The 21,690-nt window shown below is 44.4% G+C and overlaps 1 protein-coding gene across 1 annotated transcript in view; it reads left to right on the forward strand.

The window, feature by feature from the left end:
* The window catches only part of MUSK (muscle associated receptor tyrosine kinase), a 60,639-nt gene extending 39,317 nt beyond the window's left edge, over positions 1 to 21,322 (forward strand). Inside the window, exons 10-17 of the mRNA XM_080988550.1 lie at positions 2,019 to 2,194; positions 4,228 to 4,251; positions 5,436 to 5,524; positions 5,869 to 6,028; positions 8,407 to 8,596; positions 12,646 to 12,837; positions 15,853 to 16,001; positions 19,964 to 21,322. Of these exons, the coding sequence (XP_080844676.1) occupies positions 2,019 to 2,194; positions 4,228 to 4,251; positions 5,436 to 5,524; positions 5,869 to 6,028; positions 8,407 to 8,596; positions 12,646 to 12,837; positions 15,853 to 16,001; positions 19,964 to 20,646 (1,663 nt within the window). The 3' untranslated portion in view covers positions 20,647 to 21,322. The remainder of the gene's footprint in view (positions 1 to 2,018; positions 2,195 to 4,227; positions 4,252 to 5,435; positions 5,525 to 5,868; positions 6,029 to 8,406; positions 8,597 to 12,645; positions 12,838 to 15,852; positions 16,002 to 19,963) is intronic.
* Positions 21,323 to 21,690: the final 368 nt, after the last annotated feature.

A 21,690-nucleotide genomic window follows, 5' to 3' on the forward strand; every position in this document is an offset into this window, starting at 1 on the left:
TCCCAAAGCTATTTGCTATTCAGGAACCATCTTGAAGCGAGAGCCTTGCTGGGTGTGCCATACTTGGAACCAATCAGAGAGCTCCTTGGATCCCAGCCAGCGAACCCTTTCATCCAATGAATATATGCGTTGACTCATAGGTCATTCTGAAAACGTTAAGCCTTCCCAAATCCATCCTAAAGCAGGGCTTTCTCCCCAGAGGCTTGCATGGGGCTGACCAGCCGCTGCTACCACCACCTGTTACTTCGAGTGAGAAGTGTGGCTTTGTGTTTTGTTTATAAGAGCATTTATCGGGTCATTTTTAGATGTGACCTCCAATAAATAAATAAACAAACAGTCCTGTGCAATTCATTCTTTCCATCTAACTCTGATTTCCCCAAATAAAGTGGGCAACCAGCAAGCCCTTGTTTTCATAGGAAAGCAATGAACCTGCCAGTGCTCCTTGCTATCGATAGAAATCAACCTATATTCTTTCGTTGTTGTTAGTTAATGGTTGGTGTATAGCTATTGCCTGGTAGGGAGCCAGTCGCTAGCATGTAGTGAAGAACCGGAAGCTGTTCTCTTGTATGAACTTCCTGAGTCATAACAGCCATGGGGCTTGTATCTGACTGTTTGCTATAAAGTGGGGATGGGATGGGTTGGGAGAGTGGGGAAGGAGGGAGTAAGTTGAGTAAATCCAGATATGGACTCTTCCATACTGTTCCATAGCGACTACCCATGGAGGCCTGGTTCACTTGCTACTTTCAACCATGGTTAACATCTAGCCATGGTTGGCTTCTGGTTCCTGTCTGCCTTAATGGAGGCACCTCCCATGACAGCGGGAGATCATTGGCAAAGAAAAAACAAGGATGATTGAGGGTAATTATCCTTGTAAATTCCCCCTAGGGATGGGGGGATGGGCTCCACTTGCGGTTCGTCTCAGTACCTGGCTGTCGCTCTGGCATGGAATGCGAGAGGCAGGGAGGCGCTGAGTGCAAAAGCACTTCGCCTGCCAATAACCCTCCAACGCCACCATTAAAAAGCAGAGGTTCTTCTGTTAATTAGAGATTAATTTAGCCATGGTTTAACATGAAGGATGCTGGTGCATTCAGCTGAAAAATCCCTGCTTCACTCCTTCACTGACCCAAACCTGGGTTGGCGGTTTGTGGCTTTCCAAACAAAATCGCGAGTAATAGCCAAGGTTTGTTGTAGCCTAACGCTCATGGTTTGTTGCTGGAAATAAACCCGAAAGCTGGGTTTGGACCAAGTGACATGCCGATGCTTCTGGTTTTCTGCTCCCAGTTCATCAGGACCAAGAACAAAGAGGGGGCTTTTGAGCAGTGCTCACCAGCCCTGCTCATTCTCATTTATAATTTCTCATGTCAACATGCCAGAGACTGTTCTGGAAACCAGTTGGTCTCAACCAAAGCCACACTGTCTCTCCCTCTCCCTCTGCTTTAGCCAGACACTTTCTCAGGGACTGTCTAAACGGGCTTTGTTTTTGAGTTTTGTTTTTAATGTCAAACCAGAATTTCAGGAGAAGCACCAGAATGTTCTGTGCTACTGCCAAACCTTATCCTGAGAATGGAATTTTAATTTCTTTAAAGAAGAAAGTCCTATGTGAATATGCTTACAAAATCACAGGACAAAACCTGTTAAACTTACGTGGGAAGTCTTTCCTTAAAGAGAAAGAAGTGCAGAAAACCAAGGAAATATTCAAACTATATTCTTGTCTGATCTGTGGAGAGGGCCTGGTGGCGTCAAATGCTTCTGGTAACGTTTCAATGACGCATAGAGTACCCGAATGCATCGCATGCCAGAAGCAGCTTCTATTGAAATCAATGGTAAAAGAGTAGGGCAATGGCAGTGTCTGGCCAGATACTTAGCTAGCATTTAAAAAATCAGAATCAATGTAATCTGTACTGATTTACGCCACATGACGACTTTCTTGTATGCTGCTGGCTGTCCATAGTTAGGGTAATATTGTCGCCGTCACATCATTGACTGTGCATTCTGCTGTTGTTTGTGAAACACTCTAGAGAGCACTGCCTTGCTGTAAAGGATCTCTACTGCTTTAAAGAATGGCTTTCGATGGAAGAAAATGCCCGCAAAGGAATCTATAAGCCTGGATTGATGTTGCTTACCCTTCCCAAGTGCAACAGTCTCCCCAGCATACAGCAGGACCCCAATACTTGCACGACGATCCCACAGTTTGGTAAGCAGTTCAATAAGTAGCCCGTTGTCTCAACAAATTTATATTTTATATTTATATTTATATTTATATTATATTATATTATACTATACACCATATTATATTATACTTTATATTTTTCCCCCTGAAGTTTTTTTTTAAGTTTTCCGAACTTTCACACAAACATTTCAATACATAATAAAAAATTTTTTTTACTTCCCACCCCCTTTCTCATCGTGTTTTAATAGATGTCTTCTATCTATTAAACCTTAACAAAACTACTATCATCTTCTATCCCTTCTGTTGCTCATAGTTCAAATCCTGCTCACTTGTTCATCATATAATAATAATATTTCTTTAAATAATCCGAAAAGGGTTTCTATTTCACGAAACCTTCGCCATTAAGTTCTCTTATTTTAGCGGCTAACTTTGCCAGTTCTGCATAATCCTTTGACTTGCTTGTCCAGTCTTCTTTAGTGGGTATTTCTGCTTCTTTCCATTTTTGTGCGTAGAGATTCCTACTTGCACTTGTAACATACGTAAACAACTTAATCATCTTTGGGGGGAATTCTGTCCCTATAATCCCTAAAAGAAAAGCTTCAGGGTTGTTGTTGTTGTTGTTTACTTCATCATATATAATCTCCTGCAATGCCCTTGTTTTCTTACAAGTCCACCACATAGGAAAATAGGATCCATCTATCTGGATGACAAAGAAGATGGTTTGAACTTTCGGAGGAAGAGAGGGGAACTAGCCCCATTGTATATCAGGGGGAGTTGTGTGGAGAGAGTGTCTTCCTTTAAATTCCTGGGAGTTTACCTTAGTGAAGACCTTACTTGGAGAAACAATGGAACTCAGGTGGTTAGGAAGGCCCAACAGAGACTCCATTTTCTCAGGGTCTTGTGAAAGAACAATGTTAAACAACAATTGATGACCTCCTTCTACCGGTCCACAATTGAAAGTGTCCTCTCATATTGTATCACAGTGTGGTACATTGGCTTGACAGCCACGGACAGAAAGTCTCTACAGAGGGTGGTGAACACAGCACATGATATCATGGGCTGTCCCTTGAGTCCGCTAGAAATGACATCGCAAGGGATCGTTGCCTTAGGAAAGCGAGAAAAATTCTCAGGGACGATTCACACCCCGGCCAGCACCTCTTTAATCTCCTACCCTCAGGAAGGAGATATAGAAGTATAATCAGTCATCCCAACAGGCTAAAAAATAGTTTCTTTCCGTGGGCTGTTAGGCTGCTGAACGGAAAATAACATTGTGCAACTGACTTTCAGGGTTGGTGTGTTGTGCGACAAGCACACAGAGTGCAATGAGATTGAGTGTTTTTTTGGGGGGGGGAAGGCTTGGTTAATTTCATTGTACACAGGTTGTACACTGACAATAAAGGTATTATTATTATTATTATTATTATTATTATTATACTTCCAGCAGTTATTTAGGAACCTCCTTATACCTTTTAGCTAATTTATTAGGTGTTCATGGGGTGTAAACTTTAAACTGAAGCCGAATGCTGCAAGCCCTCTAGAGTTGCTATCTTAGCTATCATCCTGGAGAGCTTGTCTGACCTTCCTTCCCAGTTTGCTTTGGGAAGCAAGACTCTACTTTTGCTCCAGAGCAGGCAGGAAGCGCAGGAGTGTCAGAATCTTAATGCCTTTAAAAGCATTGCTTGCTAACTCTTCTGGGCCAGGAACCCGTCAAAACTAGCTCTGCTCCACCGTCCTGTGAAATAAGCTAAATTTCAGCATGCAGCATGTGAATGTGTTTGAGCCACCATTAATCTAGGGGCTCTGTGACCTTTAGCAACAGCTCGACACACAGAAATCAGAAAATTTTCATGACATGGAAATGTACATCAGACTTTGCAAATGTCTTCAGCATTAGCTGAAGGCACAGCTGTAGCAAGTGGCTGAAAACTGCTGAAACTGGCAACCCTCTAATCAGAGCATGGAGGGGAGGGGAACAGTGCTAACACCGACAGACAGCAACATTTCAAAATCTTTCTGATACAAATTGATGACATCTTTGTGTCTTTTTCCTTCCTCAGAGCTTAAAAAGGAGGATATAACAAGTGAGTGGCTCGCTTCGGAATCTGCACTTTACCGGAAATGTTTTGTGGTTGTTGTTGTTGTTCTTTTAATTTATCAGATTTCCTGCGGTAACGGTAAATCGGGATGAAACAGGACAATAACAGGGGAATGGCGTTTTGATGACGATGTGGTGCAAAAAACCGTGCATGCCTTGACAGTGCCAAACACTTTATAAGCTGCTGTGTGGAAGCACCCAGTGTTGCACTAATATAATGAGAATTATTATATAGCCTGGTGTTTTCTTATATTCGTATTTATTAAATTTGTGTACCGCCCTATACCCACAGGTCTCATATGACTGTAGGGCATTAAATTTGATTCCATGCCAGCAATCAGGTTTCTGTGCTATATTTTTGGATGCGGTCAAAGACTTAAAGGGTGATAAGGAGGCTGCTGAAATGGGTGTTGGGGCATTTGAGAGCAGGCAGGGGAACAGAACATAAGCAGAGCTTTGCTGGATCAGGCCAAAGGTCCATGTAGACCATCTTCTCACAGTGGCCAACCTTGTGCCTGTGGGAACCCTGTGAGCAGGAGCTGAATACTAAAGCACTCACCTTTACATTTGACATTTCCCAACTCAACTACTCCTAAAAAGCTCCTGAAATATAGCGCCCTCTTACAGGACTATAATATTGAGTTGAGGCGAGTTTTTAAAGACACAGAACGAAAACAACTACTGCCAAATTTGTCGTATTGCCGGACTGACCCCGGGCAATCAATATCCTCTTTGTTGGAGGGCCCTTGCCCTAGGCCCGTGGTTCATTCGGCAGGGCTGTTAAGGATGGATACGCGCAGTGCACCCAGCCATAACACTCCCTTGGAGAGGAAAACCTTAGAGCAAAAAGGCCAGCTACATAAAGAATGCCAGCCCAATCTAGATAAGTCAAAGACAGGACACTCCAGTAGCCCCTTGGTTGATCTCGAAATTCACCATCCATTACCCCGGCTGGAACCCAATCAGCCATCACCAAGTGATGCTTCTTCCAAGGGAAATGTGACACACCTTTACCTGTGATTTCCAGTGACTGGTAAAAGGACCTTCTAAGATGTTCAGCCCAGTTGTTGTCCATCAGGAGGGCATTGAGATAGGGGCATGGCCTTCTGTTCAGCCCAGTGGGATGTGGCACCTTGCTTTACGATTCCGTTTTCCTCTGTTTCTCTTCAGCAACTTGTTACAAAGGCAATGGGTTAACCTATGAGGGTCCTGTCAATGTCACAGCCTCTGGGATTCCCTGTCAGAAGTGGAATGAACAGGTAAGAAGGTTTATTTGAAGTTGGAGGGCGGTGATGGTTTAAAGCAGACGAGGCAGGGATTTGTCCAGTTGGAACTCACCAGAACTCATCAGTTCTGGCATCTGTCAAGTGGGCGCCATTATAAGAGAACAAGGAAGGCGTTCATGGTGAGTTCTAGCACCTCTTTTTCTAGAAAAACAGCACTGACTTGAGGTATACCTGGGAGCCAGTGGTACAAATCACTTCCATGGAAGTAGGTCCCATCGCCAACCAGTCCGTCAGACGTTTGATTATTGTTTTTCAAGATGCCAACAGAATTTAACGCACTCTGAAAAAGCATTCGTTTTCATTATTCCTTGTCACAGGTACCCCATTCACACCGGAAAACCCCTCTGGCTTTCCCAGAGTTGTCCAATGCAGAAAACTATTGCCGCAATCCAGGGGGTGAAAATGCACGGCCCTGGTGTTACACGAGGGACTCGTCTGTGAAATGGGAATACTGCAACGTGCCTCATTGTGGAGATGGTGAGAAACCATAATGTACAGTTTATAGCAAAAGGTGCCACTTGGGTGTTGATCTTATTACACGTTGGCTCTAGTCTAGTCATTTTCATTTCATTTTATTTATTGAAATGCATTTCTGAACCACTTAATGTTGAGAAATCTTTAAACCGTTAGCCCTGGAAGCTGCAGATGCGTTGCTTCAGAATGTTTAGCGCTGCATATTTTTTTTACAATATATGGTGCATCTAGTTTTAGCTGGCTTGTTTTGAATCAATAAATTGTGCTGAGAGATGTGGCAGGCGTGCCGTAGATCTGAGCCGCGTAGCGCTATTGATAGCTTTGAGCCAGTCTGCCAGATATTGGAATGCAGAACCACAAATCTATCTCCCCGTCTATTTCTGATGTTGAGGCTGTCAGCACCGTTACTCATGTCGCCAAAATTGCACCACCTGCATGCACACACTGGAGGCCTCAGCAGGCTTAGGGGAACTCCAGAGTTTGCAGAAGTACAGAAAATCTATAAGAGGGCAAATACCTAAGTGGGGGAGAACCCCCAAAACAGTCCAGTGAGCATTCAATGTGCTCAATGACCATGGAATGTTGACTGACTCAATGAACCTTGTGGTCCCTTCCAACTTTACAATTTTATGATTCTATGATAGCTGCAGCAGGAAAACTGATGGGTTTTAGTTTTGTTTTTTTAAGAATGGAATGGTGTGTAGTTTCTGGGATCCTGAACATTAACATTTACGCACTGCAACATTTCCGTTTGCAAGAAAAGATACCGCAAAGGACAAACTGCTCGAGATTTAGAAAGATTATAGGGTTTAGCAGATTATAGTCTCTTATCTATTACATTTCTAGCCTTCTTGCCAACTCACGATTCCATATATATATATATCACTGTTAAATGAGAAATAGGCCCCATCATTAGAGAAGATTGGAAAACGTTTCTTGAATATATGGGGGTGGGAATTGTGTACACCTGAAAACTTTGGCAGCATTAAGATAAATTTAACAGTGTAAATAAGTTTTGATGGATGCAATAATGAAATACTGAATGGTTTAGTTTTTGTAAAATATGTAGGGATTTAGGCTATGCAAAATGAACCTGGAAAGAGAAGATAGGAAGTCATTGATATTTTAAGGATGTTTAAATGAATATTTTAAATTTTAAAACAGCAAATTTAATAAAAATTATATATACAAGAAATAGGACCCATCTGCACTATAAACACACCCTCCAACATTTCTCTGATGGAAATAGGGATGTCCTATTCCATAATAAGAATAATGTTATTATTTATACCCCGCCCACCCAGCTGGGTGGCCCCAGCCACTCTGGGCAACTTCCAACATATATAAAAACATTTTGTTGTTGTTGTTGTTTAGTCATTTAGTCGTGTCCGACTCTTCATGACCCCATGGACCAGAGCACACCAGGCACTCCTGTCTTCCACTGCCTCCTGCAGTTTGGTCAAACTCATGCTGGTAGCTTCGAGAACACTATCCAACCATCTTGTCCTCTGTCGTCCCTTTCTCCTTGTGCCCTCAATCTTCCCCAACATCAGGGTCTTTTCCAGGGAGTCTTCTCTTCTCATGAGGTGGACATAATAATACATAAAAAAAACCTTCCCCATACAGGGCTGACTTCTATCTTCTAAAGGTTGTATAGCTACTTATCTCCTTGGCTCAAGGGTTGCTTAACTCTATACTCTCCAACATTTCTCCGATGAAAATAGGGATATCCTAGGGAAAAGCGGGACATTCCAGGATCAAATCAGAGACCAGGACGGCTTAAGTAAATCCGGGACTGTCCCTGGGAAATAGGGACATTTGGAGGGTCTGTATGCAGGGTTCCCTGAGAAGAGGGATTAACCGTTAAACCACCCTTGGAATTGTCACTCTTTGATGGGAATAGGGGTCTCCTCATTGATAGAATACATGTATAAAAGCTATGTCTGTGCTAACTTAAAGGTAAAGGTAAAGGGACCCCTGACTATTAGGTCCAGTCATGGACGACTCTGGGGTTGCGGCACTCATCTCGCTTTACTGGCCGAGGGAGCCGGCGTACAGCTTCCGGGTCATATGGCCAGCGTGACTAAGCTGCTTCTGGCGAACCAGAGCAGCGCACAGAAACACCATTTACCTTTCCGCCGGAGTGGTATCTATTTATCTACTTGCACTTTGACATGCTTTTGAACTGCTAGGTTGGCAGGAGCAGGGACCGAGCAACAGGAGCTTACCCCATCGCGGGGATTCGAACTGCCAACCTTCTGATTGGCAAGTCCTAGGCTCTGTGGTTTAACCCACAGCGCCACCTGTGTCCCACTGTGCTAACATTTATCAAATAAATAAATGGCAAGCAAGTGCTCTCAAATTCTCTGTTTCCCTTTCAGCATCTTTGACCCAGGAAACGACGAAGTTGAGTGCGGCTCCTCCACGTTTCCCCTTCGCCCCCTCTTCTTCCCCGACCTACTCTATGACTGTCATTATCTCCATCATCTCCAGTTTTGCGATGCTGATCATCCTTGTGATCCTGGCTCTTGTTTGTTGCCGGAGGCGCAAGCAGCTGAAAAACAAAACAAGGTAAGATCTGGGGCTTCCCTGGTTGCAGCCTCCTTCAGAGAGAGACACCTTTAAGTAAAACTCATGGGGAGAGAGAGAGAGAGAGAGAGAGAGAGAGAGAGAGAGAGAGAGAGAGATTCACGAATCATGAATTGTGCAGGATGTTTATGTTAGCCAGATTTAATATTTTTCCCTCAATGATAGTGAGAGGAAGATATTCAGCTCTCCCAGAATCAGAGTGTCTCTGGAAATGTAGTAAACAGGAACCTGATACTTTGGAGCATATTTTCTTTTCTTGTGATTTTGGCATTTATGCCAGAAGCCAATTATTAGAGGCCTTACAACTCAATAGGCTGACTTCTACGCTACCAACGGTTCAGAACCTGCTTTCGGACAGTAATGATCAAATTACTTTAATAGTGGTTGAATTTTTGAGTGCTGTCCATGTAGAAAGACTGGGCCATTATAAAGAGATTTAGTGGTTATATTGTATTATTTATGCAAATTGATTTTCTTTGGAGTTAAAGATCTGACTGGGACAAACCTTGTTATGTTGAACTAGTATTTTGCATAATTTGTATACGGTGTCTGTTTGATAATGTGTGGTTTGCTATGCCTAATAAGGGATATTTGATTTGATTTGAGAGCACTTCATTCCATTAATTTCAGCTTTGAAATGGTGCTTACAGTTAAAACTGCAGTGCTGATTTGTTTTAATACAAACGAGGGGTTCTTTTCTTCCATCACGGGGAGGAAATAATTAGAAGCAAAGGCTGCGAAGAAGAATTTGGCTCACCAATGTTGTGCGTGGTTTGTTCAGCAGAAGGACAGTCCGAATCATATTTAATCAGAAGTTCCACTTGGTCTAATGTAATGATAGCACTTAGGATTCTGCATGTAGAAAAATGGAAGGAAGAAGAAGTTCCCACCAAAGAAGAACAGAGAAACAGAGTGATGGATTATGTGGAATTGGCAACTAAAATGAGAGAACCTAATGAGGATTGTTTTGTGGAAGAATGGAAGCCCTTTTCAAATTATTTAAAGAAATACTACAGCACGACGAATTCGCATGCAGGATTTGATCTATGAGCAACAGAAGAAATGAGAGATTATTGTATGGTTATTATGACATAAGAGAGAGAAGATAAGGTGCATCAAGGGGGAGAAACAAAAAACAGTATGGAAAACGAGGTGGGAAGTCGACAAAACAAACGAAAAAATTATTATGTATTGAAGCGTCCATGTGAAATTTTATATTTAATAAAATATAACTGGGGGGGGGGGAATGAAGAAGTCCCACTTGGACTAATAGTTCTTGTAGTAGAGCAGAGGTGAGGGACTCATTTCAACCCAAAAGCTGCCTTGCCTAGGGAGCAGCCTTCTGGCATCCTAGTGGTAGGCTGGGCGATGGGTGCAACTCTTGCCTTTGCAGAAGAGATTACAGTCCAACTATGCAAAAGTCAGAGGAACATCTGTCCCTGCAGGAAGTGAGAAGCATTCGAGGGAGCAAGAACTGTTCAAGCCCAGAACTGGAGGGTGTGTGGGCAGGATCAAGGAGGCGGTGGGGCCTTAAAGAGAGTCCCAAGGGCCAGATAGAGAGGCCTGGGAACCGGGTCAAATACATGTTGGAAATGTAAAGAAAAAGAAGGAACTTTTTATCACATATGGTGGGAATGTAGAGAAGTTAAATTTTTTGGGGAAATGATATATAATGAATTGAAGAAAATGTTAAAAATGACATTTGTAAAAAAAACCGGAAGCATTTTTGTTAGGGATTGTAGGACAAGACCTGCCAAGGATAATAAATAACTTATTTATGTATGCTACAACAGTGGCAAGAGTCTTGATAACACAAGGATGGAAGAATGAAGAAATCCTGACAAAAGAACAGTGGCAAGAGAAATTGATGAACTATGCAGAACTGGCTAAATTGACATACAAATTGCGAGATAAGGACAACTGTGACTTCAAAGAAGAATGGGAGCTTTTTACAAATTACTTAAAAAGACAACAAAATGAACTGGACTCCTTGGCTGGTTTTGAATAAACATACACAAATTTATTGATTGTTAACATAGTAGACAGATAATATAAAGATTTATACAATTTTACAATATGCAAAGAATAATATGTGTGGAGAAATCAGGGGAGCTGAGGGAAGACTCGGGGGGCGGGGTTGATGGGGAGGTGGGAAAAAAGGGGGAAAATAATGAATAGGATATATTTTAATATTTTGTTATGTTGAAATTGCTAATATTTTCTTTAAAAAGAGAGGCCTGGGGAGCCACATGTGGCCCTGAACCCCAAGGTTCCCCACTTCTGAATAGTGCAAGCGTTTCTGTGCCAAGTAGAGCACTTGCTGTTTCCATTGTGAATATGAACTCAAGATGTCATTGCAAGTCATTGTTCTCATGACTGGTGATTGGTTGCAGCAGCCAGCAGGAGATTGGCACTGGCAATTGGCTTTGTGATTGGTTGCTGCGCCAAGGGCTGATGATGATTGGCTGTGGTTGCAGCAATTGGACATTGCCGCCTCGGCAGTGTCGAGGCGTGCTTGCAATTGGCTGTGGTTGCGTGGGGTGGGCAGTTGGGCTTTTTCCACCGAGCGTTCAGACGATCGGTCCCAGGGCAATGAGTGCGATTTGCATTGGTGGGCGGGCTGTAGAGCGATTGGTGGTGGTGACCACCCCAAAAGAAGCTCTATAACACTTGGCAATCTCCCCCCCCCAAAAAAATCTTTGTTGCGGTCCCAAAAAATAGGGGTTGTCTTATACATGGGGTGTGTTATACACAGAAAAATACGGTATTTGGGTTAAAATGCATACAAAAATGCATATTTTAGGATAAATGCATGAGCTGTGTCTATTGTGAAAAAGTGCATTTAGAGGGTAATGCGAACATTATGCACTTCTTTTTTTGTTAAAAAAAATTATATTGAAGCAGAAATTGGATGGAAAGGATTTATGAATCAGCACATGCGAAACGATTGTGGACTAGAAATAGTCAGGCCTATCTATGCCTAGTCGAGGCTGGGTCACAACAATTGCTCATATTAAAAACTGACTCGTGTCATTGGCTGACGTAATGCACATTTTGACCCTTGACCTTGAAACCCTTCTCTCCCCATTTTGGTTACCACCTGTCTAAGAGACATACTGAAGGCATCTTGCCTTTATACAAGAACTTCTCCGGTAACCATTTTCTATGTTTGTTCATGAACGATTCTCTTAAATGTGGCAAAAATAGGGTTTAAAAATTTGCTCAAGAAGCTATCTAAGCAGAATAGTCAAGGGGTCGCGCCAGCCCTACCATTAGGCAGACAGATAAAAATATTTCAGGGATGGGGAGATTCTCAGTAAGATGTAGAAGGGCATTGGATATGGGCAAGGTTAGATTACAATAGAGCAGTGTATTTTAGGAGCAGTTGTTGTAGTTACCTTTTTATAACTCATAATAACTATAGCAGTCTTCCCAACTCAAGGCCACATAGCTGCCCTTTGCTGAATTAAAGGGAAAGTATTTTTGGCACATTTGACTTATGTATATAGGCCAGTTTAATTGTCACTCAATGTGAAGAACTAGGAATACAGATGTTCATGGGGACCAAAGGGAAGGGATGGCATTTCTTCCTACATAAATTGTACCCCTGTCAACTCCTGGAATAAAAATAGTTTCATACAGATATCCCATCCTTTATATATTTTTCATGCACTAATTATTTCCACATACACCTCTCTGCAGACTGACTACTACAGTTGATGGTTTCGAAAAGTTGCCTGCTGGTGCTATTTGATCTCTTAACGAGGGTCCCCTATTTTAATTGTTGATGTTTCAAAGGCATTGCTTTATTGCATATTTTAATTATGGATGCTTATGTTTTGATGTTTTAATAGGATTGTTTCTTGTGTTTATTTTTACTTGTGGATGCATTCAATTACTGAAGTTTATTTTTAATACTTGTGTAATTGATTATTATTTTTACTGGTAAACTGCTTAATATCCACAGCAACATCATCATCAACGTTATGCTTGCTCTAACCTTGCAACAAATCTTCCATCCATTGTTTCAGGGAGTCAGCACCCCCAGCCCTGACAACACTTCCTTCTGAGCTCTTATTGGACAGATTGCACCCAAATCCCATGTACCAGCGCATGCCTCTACTCTTGAACCCAAAGTTATTCAGTCTGGAGTATCCACGGAACAATATCGAATATGTGAGAGATATTGGAGAAGGCGCTTTCGGCCGGGTCTTCCAAGCAAGGTAAATGACCAGCTGTCATCTCTGGTCGTTTCTGTTTACATGAATCCCAATGTTAGACACATTTTCGGTCTTCGTTTCTCTATGTTTTGATGAATTAGCTAAGCAAGGAATGGCCATTGCCCCCAAAGGCAGAGGTCAAAAAGGCATTTAACTTGAGCTGAGGCATGTGCAGAAAACGGTGTCACTCATGGTTGCCAAACCACATGGGCCAGCCTTGCAGCTGTGTTGCTCTCCTGGAAGATTTGTTTTCAGATGGGCAGGAGGCCATTCTCAGGCATTTGACAATGATGTGACATTTACTGTATCCACACTGCAGCTGTCACACTGCCACATGTCCGGAGCGGGCGATAAGAGAACTGGAAGTTTGCTTTGGAGACTGGGACTTCCTATAGCTACTGGGTAGTAAAACACCCTGACGTTTCAGCAACAGCTGGGCAAGTTGGCTTTGGGATGGCTGCTACATCTCCCCAGGCAGGCGTCTCCTCCTATATAATGCCATACATAGGGACAGCATGGAGATGGCATCCCCATAGGCGTGGCCATGGGCCAGCTCAGACAAATAATCTCAGCTGAATAAAGGGAGGGTTATTAAGGCAAGAGGGAGTGCAGGTGCCACTCTGAGGCTGTCAGTTTCCCTTCCCATCTCCTTCTGAGCCCCATCTTGAGGCCAGATACACTCAGATCATGCTAGGACGTGGGAAAGGGATTTCTAAGCAGGGCTCCTGAGCCTAGTTTGGGAATATTCAGGGTGCCAGGAGAGGATATATTGTTTATAACTTGCGCTAGCAAGTTTCTTTATGTGGCAGAGTTAGTTCCCCTTTCTTACATGCACAGCAGATAGCTGGTTGCAGGCTTGTGTAAGCCTCTCACTATTAAACAATTCAGTCAGTCTAAGATTGAATTAGGAGGGACGTGGGTGGCGCTGTGGTCTAAACCACAGAGCCTAGGGCTTGCCAATCAGAAGGTCAGCAGTTTGAATCCCCGCGACGTGATGAGCTCCCGTTGCTCAGTCCCTGCTCCTGCCAACCTAGCAGTTCGAAAGCACATCAAAGTATATAAATAGGTACCGCTCCAGTGGGAAGGTAAACGGTGTTTCCATGCACAGCTCTGGTTCGCCAGAAGCTGCTTAGTCATGCTGGCCACATGACCCGGAAGCTGTACGCCGGCTCCCTCGGCCAGTAAAGCAAGATGAGCGCTGCAACCCCAGAGTCATCCACGACCAGGGTTTCCTTTACCTTTAAGATTGAATTGTGCATTCCTGGTAAGTTCCCTTTAACCCCTCTTAAAAGAATAAAGACACAACAATCTTATTTAAAGTCAATAAAAGAAGTTTACTCACATCATCAGTTCACAGTTGGATTCCTGAAGGCAGACTTAGTTACAAATATGTACATGTGGATCTACCCCATATGGGGAATAGTCTAGCTAGCAGAGCACTCGCAGCTAAAAAGCTGGTCCAACGAAGAAGAGAGAGAAAAAGAGAGAAGGGAGAGAGTGCTGCATGACTCGTCCTTTTGTTACCTGGACAGGTAAGGTCACGCCCACCTCTAGTCACATGCAAGGGAAGGATGCTCCAGCCCAAGAGGAACAGGAAATTTATACTGGCTGGACCAACATCCCCTTGCATGTCCATTCTAGGAAAACAAGGAATGTTGTATTTGACTGCTCCCAGTGGATTACATCCCACGCCTCAGATGGTGGCTAGACAAGCAGCAGAGGAGCAGGCACAGTGCCCGTTCTGGCACCAGCTCCATGGTAGGAACCCCTTCACTTGTTGCCCAACTGTCTTGTGATGGGGACTGCAAGGGTGCAGGAACCTGCTGCCACTGGTAGGTTAACAAGCTAGCATCCTCGTTGCTGCCACAGAACCGGCGCGACACAAAGGAGGCTGAAGGTTTGGCAGGCCGGGAATTTATCCTGGCCCTGGTTGCAGTGCCAAGCGCCGCTATTGGGCAGTTGGCCTCGCACCCAGGGGACGATCTCCAAATCCTGCCACCATTGGGCGATTTGGCGGCACGAAGATGATCTGGCATGCGATATGCCATTTCACAAGGGAGGCCCGGGGCCCTCCCACAAAACCACCCACCCCAAAAGGGGCAAACGGATATATTTGAAACACCATTGGAAAAAGTCTGCAAACACCCCGTTCTGCCCCACCTCTGCCCTGCCCCATTCCGCCCCCTTTTGTGACGTTTTCCTGACCTTTTCACTTCCAGGTTTGGCACGATGGGCATGTGCGCAGTCACACACATATTGAATGTGCATAAATGGGGGGTTGCCTGTACATTATCTGCTGCAGCACCGCAGCAAGCGAAATAATGTAGTTAGCGTCAGAAGCTGAACCGCAGCAGAATGGAAACAGCACAGCGCTGCAAGCAATGAAACTGGTTCAGAAAGGAAATGGGTGCCTCCTTCTATTCATACCTGTTCCTCTGCGGTTGCAGCTTGTGGACATCAAAGGGAGGCAGAGGCAGAGACAGTTATGTACAATAGCCAGCAGCTGACACACAAAGTCCTCAGAGCTAGATGCACAATTGGTGTTTATGAGGCAGTGAGAGAGAAAAGTGAATGGTGTCACCAGCCAGCAACTTATTCCTTAGGTTATATCTGGGAGATGCTGCTCTCTGCTGTCGGGGACAAAGAATGTCGCACCAGAATGGGATGGGCAAGATCCTAGATATCAGCTGAGCAGCTCATTCCACCCCATTCTTGTTTCACTGTCACACAATCCTGAATCCTTTCTCTCCCGTTGCATGCCATTATGGCAAGCATTTGTACACATTTTGTGTGCATGTCTTCCATAAAACATGCACTTTTATTTATAACACACACTTCTAAATACTTTTCTGTGTAATCACCAGTAACTGATGCATTTTGTACGCATCTTTTGCATTTTTCATGTGGGTGCACGTTTTGCTGACTGAAAATGCATAGCAAAAGGGATGCTCTCGTTTTCTGCAGCTGCGCATGACTTTTCTCTCTGTCTCGTTCCCTTTTGTTCTCCTCCTCTCTTAGGGCCCCTGGACTGCTTCCTTACGAGCCATTCACGATGGTGGCTGTGAAGATGCTCAAAGAAGAAGCCTCAGCAGACATGCAGGCAGACTTCCAGAGAGAGGCGGCCCTCATGGCTGAATTTGATAATCCAAACATTGTGAAACTTTTAGGTACCAAATCTGACATCTTCTTCTTCTTCTTAAAACCATCAATATGCATTTTTTATTGTTATGGACCCCCCCACACCTTATCCCACACCACTGGCTCAAAGATGCAGGCAGACTAGGCAGCCATCTTGGGTGACATATTGAGGAAGCAGTTGCCATACCAAAAGCAACAGAACATGGAGTCTGGTCTTTTGTGCTGCTTCTGACTTGATTCACGTGACACAGGGAGCCAAACTGCGGCTTACCAAGACTGCCATTTTGCTCTTCTGTGTTCCTTTCTAAGTTAAGCGAAGGTTTGACTTTGTCACCCGAACTGGAACTCATGGCTAAGGACTCCCTTCATCAACTGCAGGACGTAGGTGGTGCTGTGGTCTAGACCACTGACGCTCTTGGGCTTGCCAATTGGAAGGTTGGCGGTTTGAATCCTGGTGACGGGGTGAGCTCCCATTGCTCTGTCCCAGCTCCTGCCAACCTAGCAGTTCGAAAGCACACCAGTGCAAGTAGATAACTAGGTACCACTGTGGCAGGAGGGTAAACAGCATTTCTGTGCGCTCTGGTTTCCGTCACAGTGTCCTGTTGCATCAGAAGCAGTTTAGTCCTGCTGGCCACATGACACGGAAAGCTGTCTGCGGACAAACACCGGCTCCCTTGGCCTGAAAAGTGAGATGAGTGCTGCACCCCTAGTCGCCTTTGACTGGACTTAATCATCCAGGAGTCCGTTACCTTTTTATCTTTTATCTCATCAACTGCATGCCATAGCCAAGAACAAAACAGCCTTGTGCAAACCAGGCCTCTGACACATCTGGATGCATGTGTGAAACCGATAAATTAATTAATAGAATTATTGAATTGGAAGGGACCCTGAGGAGCATCTAGTCCAACCCCCTGCAATGCAGGAATATGCAGTTGTCCCATAAGGGAATTGAACCTGCAACCTTGGCGTTATCAGCACCATGCTCTAACGGTTTAAAAGAGGTTAAAACTCATTGAAACTCAATTAAAATTGTGCTATCTGTAGAGCTCCGGAGCCAACTGCCCAACCTGTCGCCATGTTAACCGGAAGTCCTTGATCTATCTGTCCGTGTGTGAACTGAGTGTTCTCCCAGAATCCTTTGCAAAAGCAGAGCTGCCTCTCCTTCCTTCTTTCTGATAATGCCTAGCGTAACACTATGCATGATTTGATGTTATCATGCTATGCCTCCTTTCTCCCTGTCAGCATCATAGGTCATTGGGCTGGTCAGCTGCAAATCTCTCCAAATGAATATGACTGGTTCTAGTAATCAATCCAAACAAAGTTTATTTTGCTAGAAATATTGTCAAGCCAGAAGTTTTTTTCGGGGGGCAGGGGGAGGTGTTACAGAGGGGTTTGAAGTTAGTTCCTCGGGCCCAAGTGACTGTGTACATTTCAGCAGGAGAAAGGGGAAACAGGAAGTGGACACTCAGTTGGAGAGATCCCTTTGTTTATTATCACCATGCTGGATAAATTAGGAAAGGCCAAAGGAATCCATCAGTTTCATGTTGCGGGGGTGTGGGACTGTTGAACATCACTTGACCCGAGAACCCTTTTACGTGCATACTTCTTTTTTAGCTTGGACCAGCTGTTTTGGAAATGTGAAATGTCTGTCTCCGTCCCGTCCCCCGTCCCCCAATGGCGAGAAGGAGCGAAAATCCAGCCTCAGTGACTAAATGGGGCAGAAATGTCCATCAGAACATCAGAGGCTTAAATGTACTTGCACTCTTTGTTCACTTTTCATACTCCAATTTTTCGGTTGAATACGAGCTGTATAAGGCTGTATACTTCAGCAATTCATATTTCAAAAGCTGCACAATTGCACAATGTAACCATTTAGCTCATTCCAGTGGTTAATGCTCCAGCAGCTGAAATCTGTAAAAATCCTGAACAGCTATTAGCTGGCATTAAAACAAGAGATTTGAACATGTGGGAGAAAACCATAAATGCAGCCAGAGATCTGTTAGCAGGAGCACCTATTGTACGAAAGAGGCAAACCACTTTTAAAACAGAACAGTGGTTAGGTTGTTTGGCAATAGAAGCCAAAAGAGCAGTAAATGCCCCTACTTTATGTACTGCTCTCACCAAGGTGCACAGACCCTTTGGGTCCTAAACATTAATCTTCCAGATTAAATGAATCAATTGCTTCCTTTTGGGTTTTTTTTTGGGGGGGGAGGTGTTATGGTGAGACATTGCATTTTACATGTTGTGTTTCTGTGCTTCAAGCGCCAGGCCTTTCTACAATTCCGTTTTGCTTTCTCGCTCATTTCTTTGCACATGTTAGCAAATTCAGGACCTCTAGGGCTTGACCTCCATGCAATAGGAAGGAGCAGGCATAGTTTCATCACAGCTTTAGCATCCCTTATCTTCCTTTTATGTATTTGTAATTTTGGAAATTGCCAGTGCCGAAGCGCCTTCATGCACAGCCTTCAAAGGAAAAACAACAACCAGGGAAGAGTGTTGTGAGCAAGGCTGCACATTTGAGAGGGCCCAGGCAGGAAGGGACTGGTGATTCTCTTCCCAGCAATGGTCCTAACACAATTAGTACATACATTGGTGCCATGGTTATTCGCACAACACTAACACATGGGAGAGCTGCACTCGGGTGGCAGGAGGAAGGAATCCCACTGGGTTGAATTTCTGCTCATGCAACAGAACTTGGGCTCCCCCAGCTCAACCTGTGGACCCCTTCCCCCCCAAACCTGGGGGGAATTCCCCAGAGCAGATTGGGGGATGGGCTGTAGGAGGAGGAGAGAGAGGGGAAGTTGCATTTCTTGAGCCATGCAGTGGCTTCGTGGGACGCAACTTGCGTGTCGAGGCCCCCCAGGACACCCTCAAATAAAGACACAGTTCACACAACATCTTTGTTTTGGTTTTTGGCATAATTTTGGCCACAACTTTATTGATCACAGCATGTGAGTGGTTGCTTAGGCATTGGTTAGCGACTATCTGTTCCCGCCTAGAGGTAGGAACAGAACTGACATCCGCAAGCCTGCAAAAGTCAGTAAGGGAAAATGTTTTAGGGGAGAGCGTAGAGCTGGGTGCCAGGCTCTCCCTTCTCCCCAAATGCTCCCAGGGGCTCTTGCGTGGCCCTAGCCCCTTGACAGGGGTTTGGACAAGAGCATGGTGAACCCCTGGATTCCTTTAATGGAATTCCCTTGCAGCAGCAGCAGCAGCATTGGAGGGGCAGGCACAGCCAACCATGCCCCCTCCACCAATCAAAATTAACCAATGCCTAACCACAACCTTACAAGTTGTGACGATTTGCAGCAGGCAAAAAATCAAATGGCACCAGCCAATCAGCAAAATGGTAAAAATTCCTACCAGGCCCCTGCTCCAAAGCAGACGACCCCATGACAGGCATAGCAAGGTCAGCACCAACAAATCCTAAATATTGGGAGGGTGGGTGATCCAATGTGAGCCGTGAAAAGAGGAAGCTCAGCGCTGCGCACAGGGAATAAATAGCACCCCCATCAATCAAACAATTTTGCAACATTTAATTCTCCCCAGCAACAATTGGAGGTGCCCTATCAAATTCATGGTCATCCATATTAACCCACCCAGCAACAGGGGTTGTCATGGTTGCCCCCACCGCAACATGTGCTCTCCATGAAGGAGAACCTGCTTTGCCCTTCCAGCAACTCAGGATCATAACATGAGTTATCGCTGATCTTAACAACAGAAGCAATAAAACTCCTAAAACCCAGAGTTTGAGTGTCGGTAGCTGCAATTTCAAGTTGCAATTGCAATTAACCAGTTGAGGAAGCATTTAAGGACTTCCTTTCTTAAATACCTAACTGCTGGACATCCTCTGTAGGGGGAAAAGAACCTATAAGATTATTATTATTTAAATGCCTGCATATCATGGCACATTAAATAGCACCTTGCTATTGCTGACAAGCTTGTTGGCCTGCAAGCAAGCAAATATTTATTGCATGTCTATCCTTGATTTCAGGGGTGTGTGCTGTTGGAAAGCCCATGTGCCTGCTTTTCGAATACATGGCCTTCGGGGACCTCAACGAATACCTGCGCAACCGATCGCCACGCAACCTCTGTAGCCTAAGCAACAATAACCTCGACATGCGGATCAGGCCCTCGAGCCCCAGCGTGCTTGGCCTCTCGTGCACCGACCAGCTCTGCATTGCCAAACAGGTGGCAGCTGGCATGGCCTACCTCTCGGAACGCAAGTTTGTGCACCGCGACTTGGCCACCAGGAACTGTTTGGTGGGAGAAAGCATGGTGGTCAAAATTGCAGACTTTGGTCTCTCCAGGAACATGTACTCGGCAGACTATTACAAAGCCAACGAGAACGACGCCATTCCCATACGATGGATGCCCCCCGAGTCCATCTTCTACAATCGCTATACGACTGAGTCTGATGTCTGGGCCTATGGCGTGGTCCTGTGGGAGATCTTTGCCTTTGGCCTGCAGCCCTATTACGGGATGGCTCACGAGGAAGTCATCTATTATGTGAGAGATGGAAATGTCCTGTCTTGCCCAGATAACTGCCCTCTGGAACTGTACAACCTCATGCGCCTGTGTTGGAGCAAACTCCCTTCTGACAGGCCGAGCTTTGCGAGCATCTATCGCATTCTGGAGCGCATGTATGAGAGGGCAGTGGCAGCTGATCATGCATGAGCTGTGCGACCAAGGGCAGCTTTTCATGCCCTCCTCTCCTGGATGACTAAGCTTGGGTGAAAGAAGGAGCCTGGACCTCAATATATCAGCAGGATCAATTGTGCCAACACGGTCTTTGTAGTTGCTGCTTAGGCAACATTCCCGATAGGAAACTGAAGGAAGTGTGGTTGTTGACTTGAGTGAAGGCCGCAACTTCAGGAAGCGACACAAGTGTATTTTGAAAATAACCAGCAAGGACACTGTTCTTGAAATGCCATTTTTGTTTTCTGTTTTCTTTTAAAACTTTTTTTTTATCACGACTTTCTGTTATGCGAAAAACCACGACGTTCAAAAAGAAAAACCGCTACTACTAAAACAAGATCAGAGAATAAGCTAAACGCAGCAGCAGAATTTCAAATACAATCAATTGAAAGAGGAAACGAAGAGTTTTTTTGGGGGGCATGTTGGATATCATAGCAGGAGCATTCAGAACAATTCTAAAAACCCAACTCCTTCCAGAGCAGGAAGTTCTTCACAGGTGATTTTGAATATGTGTCTATATCTCATGTCTTGATTTATCCTGAGTCACAACATTGCTCAATCTGATCAGGCGGGCAAGAGTACAGGGTTTCATCTTGTATGTATTTTATCGGAAAATTGCTTCCAAAATGTGTTTATTAGAAGAAATTCGCACTGATGCGAGGGTTGTTGTTATTTTTAATCGCAAATTTGCTGCAGAAATATGGAGAGCTGAATTTAAGAATGGAGAAATCAATTCCTTGTATACACCCTGTTCCACGAGGGACCATTTTAGATGTGTGGGGTAAGAACAGAAAAGCACTGATCGATGTCCTGCAATTCTAACCCCCTTTAAAACCTCGTTCATTTATTTTGTCTGAAAACGGAATACACTGTATGTACTGACTGGCCGCAAATCAAATGAACATGCACGTATATTTCTGTGCATCCATCACAGGAGACACAGAATTTTCGGGAACTTTAGATGTGGGGAGGGGGAGCGATGTCCTGTGTAAACAAACAACTTGGTGGTGAATGAGCAGAGCT

This window comes from Podarcis pityusensis (assembly GCF_964106645.2).
Source record: "Podarcis pityusensis genome assembly, chromosome: 17".
Lineage (NCBI taxonomy): Eukaryota > Metazoa > Chordata > Lepidosauria > Squamata > Lacertidae > Podarcis > Podarcis pityusensis.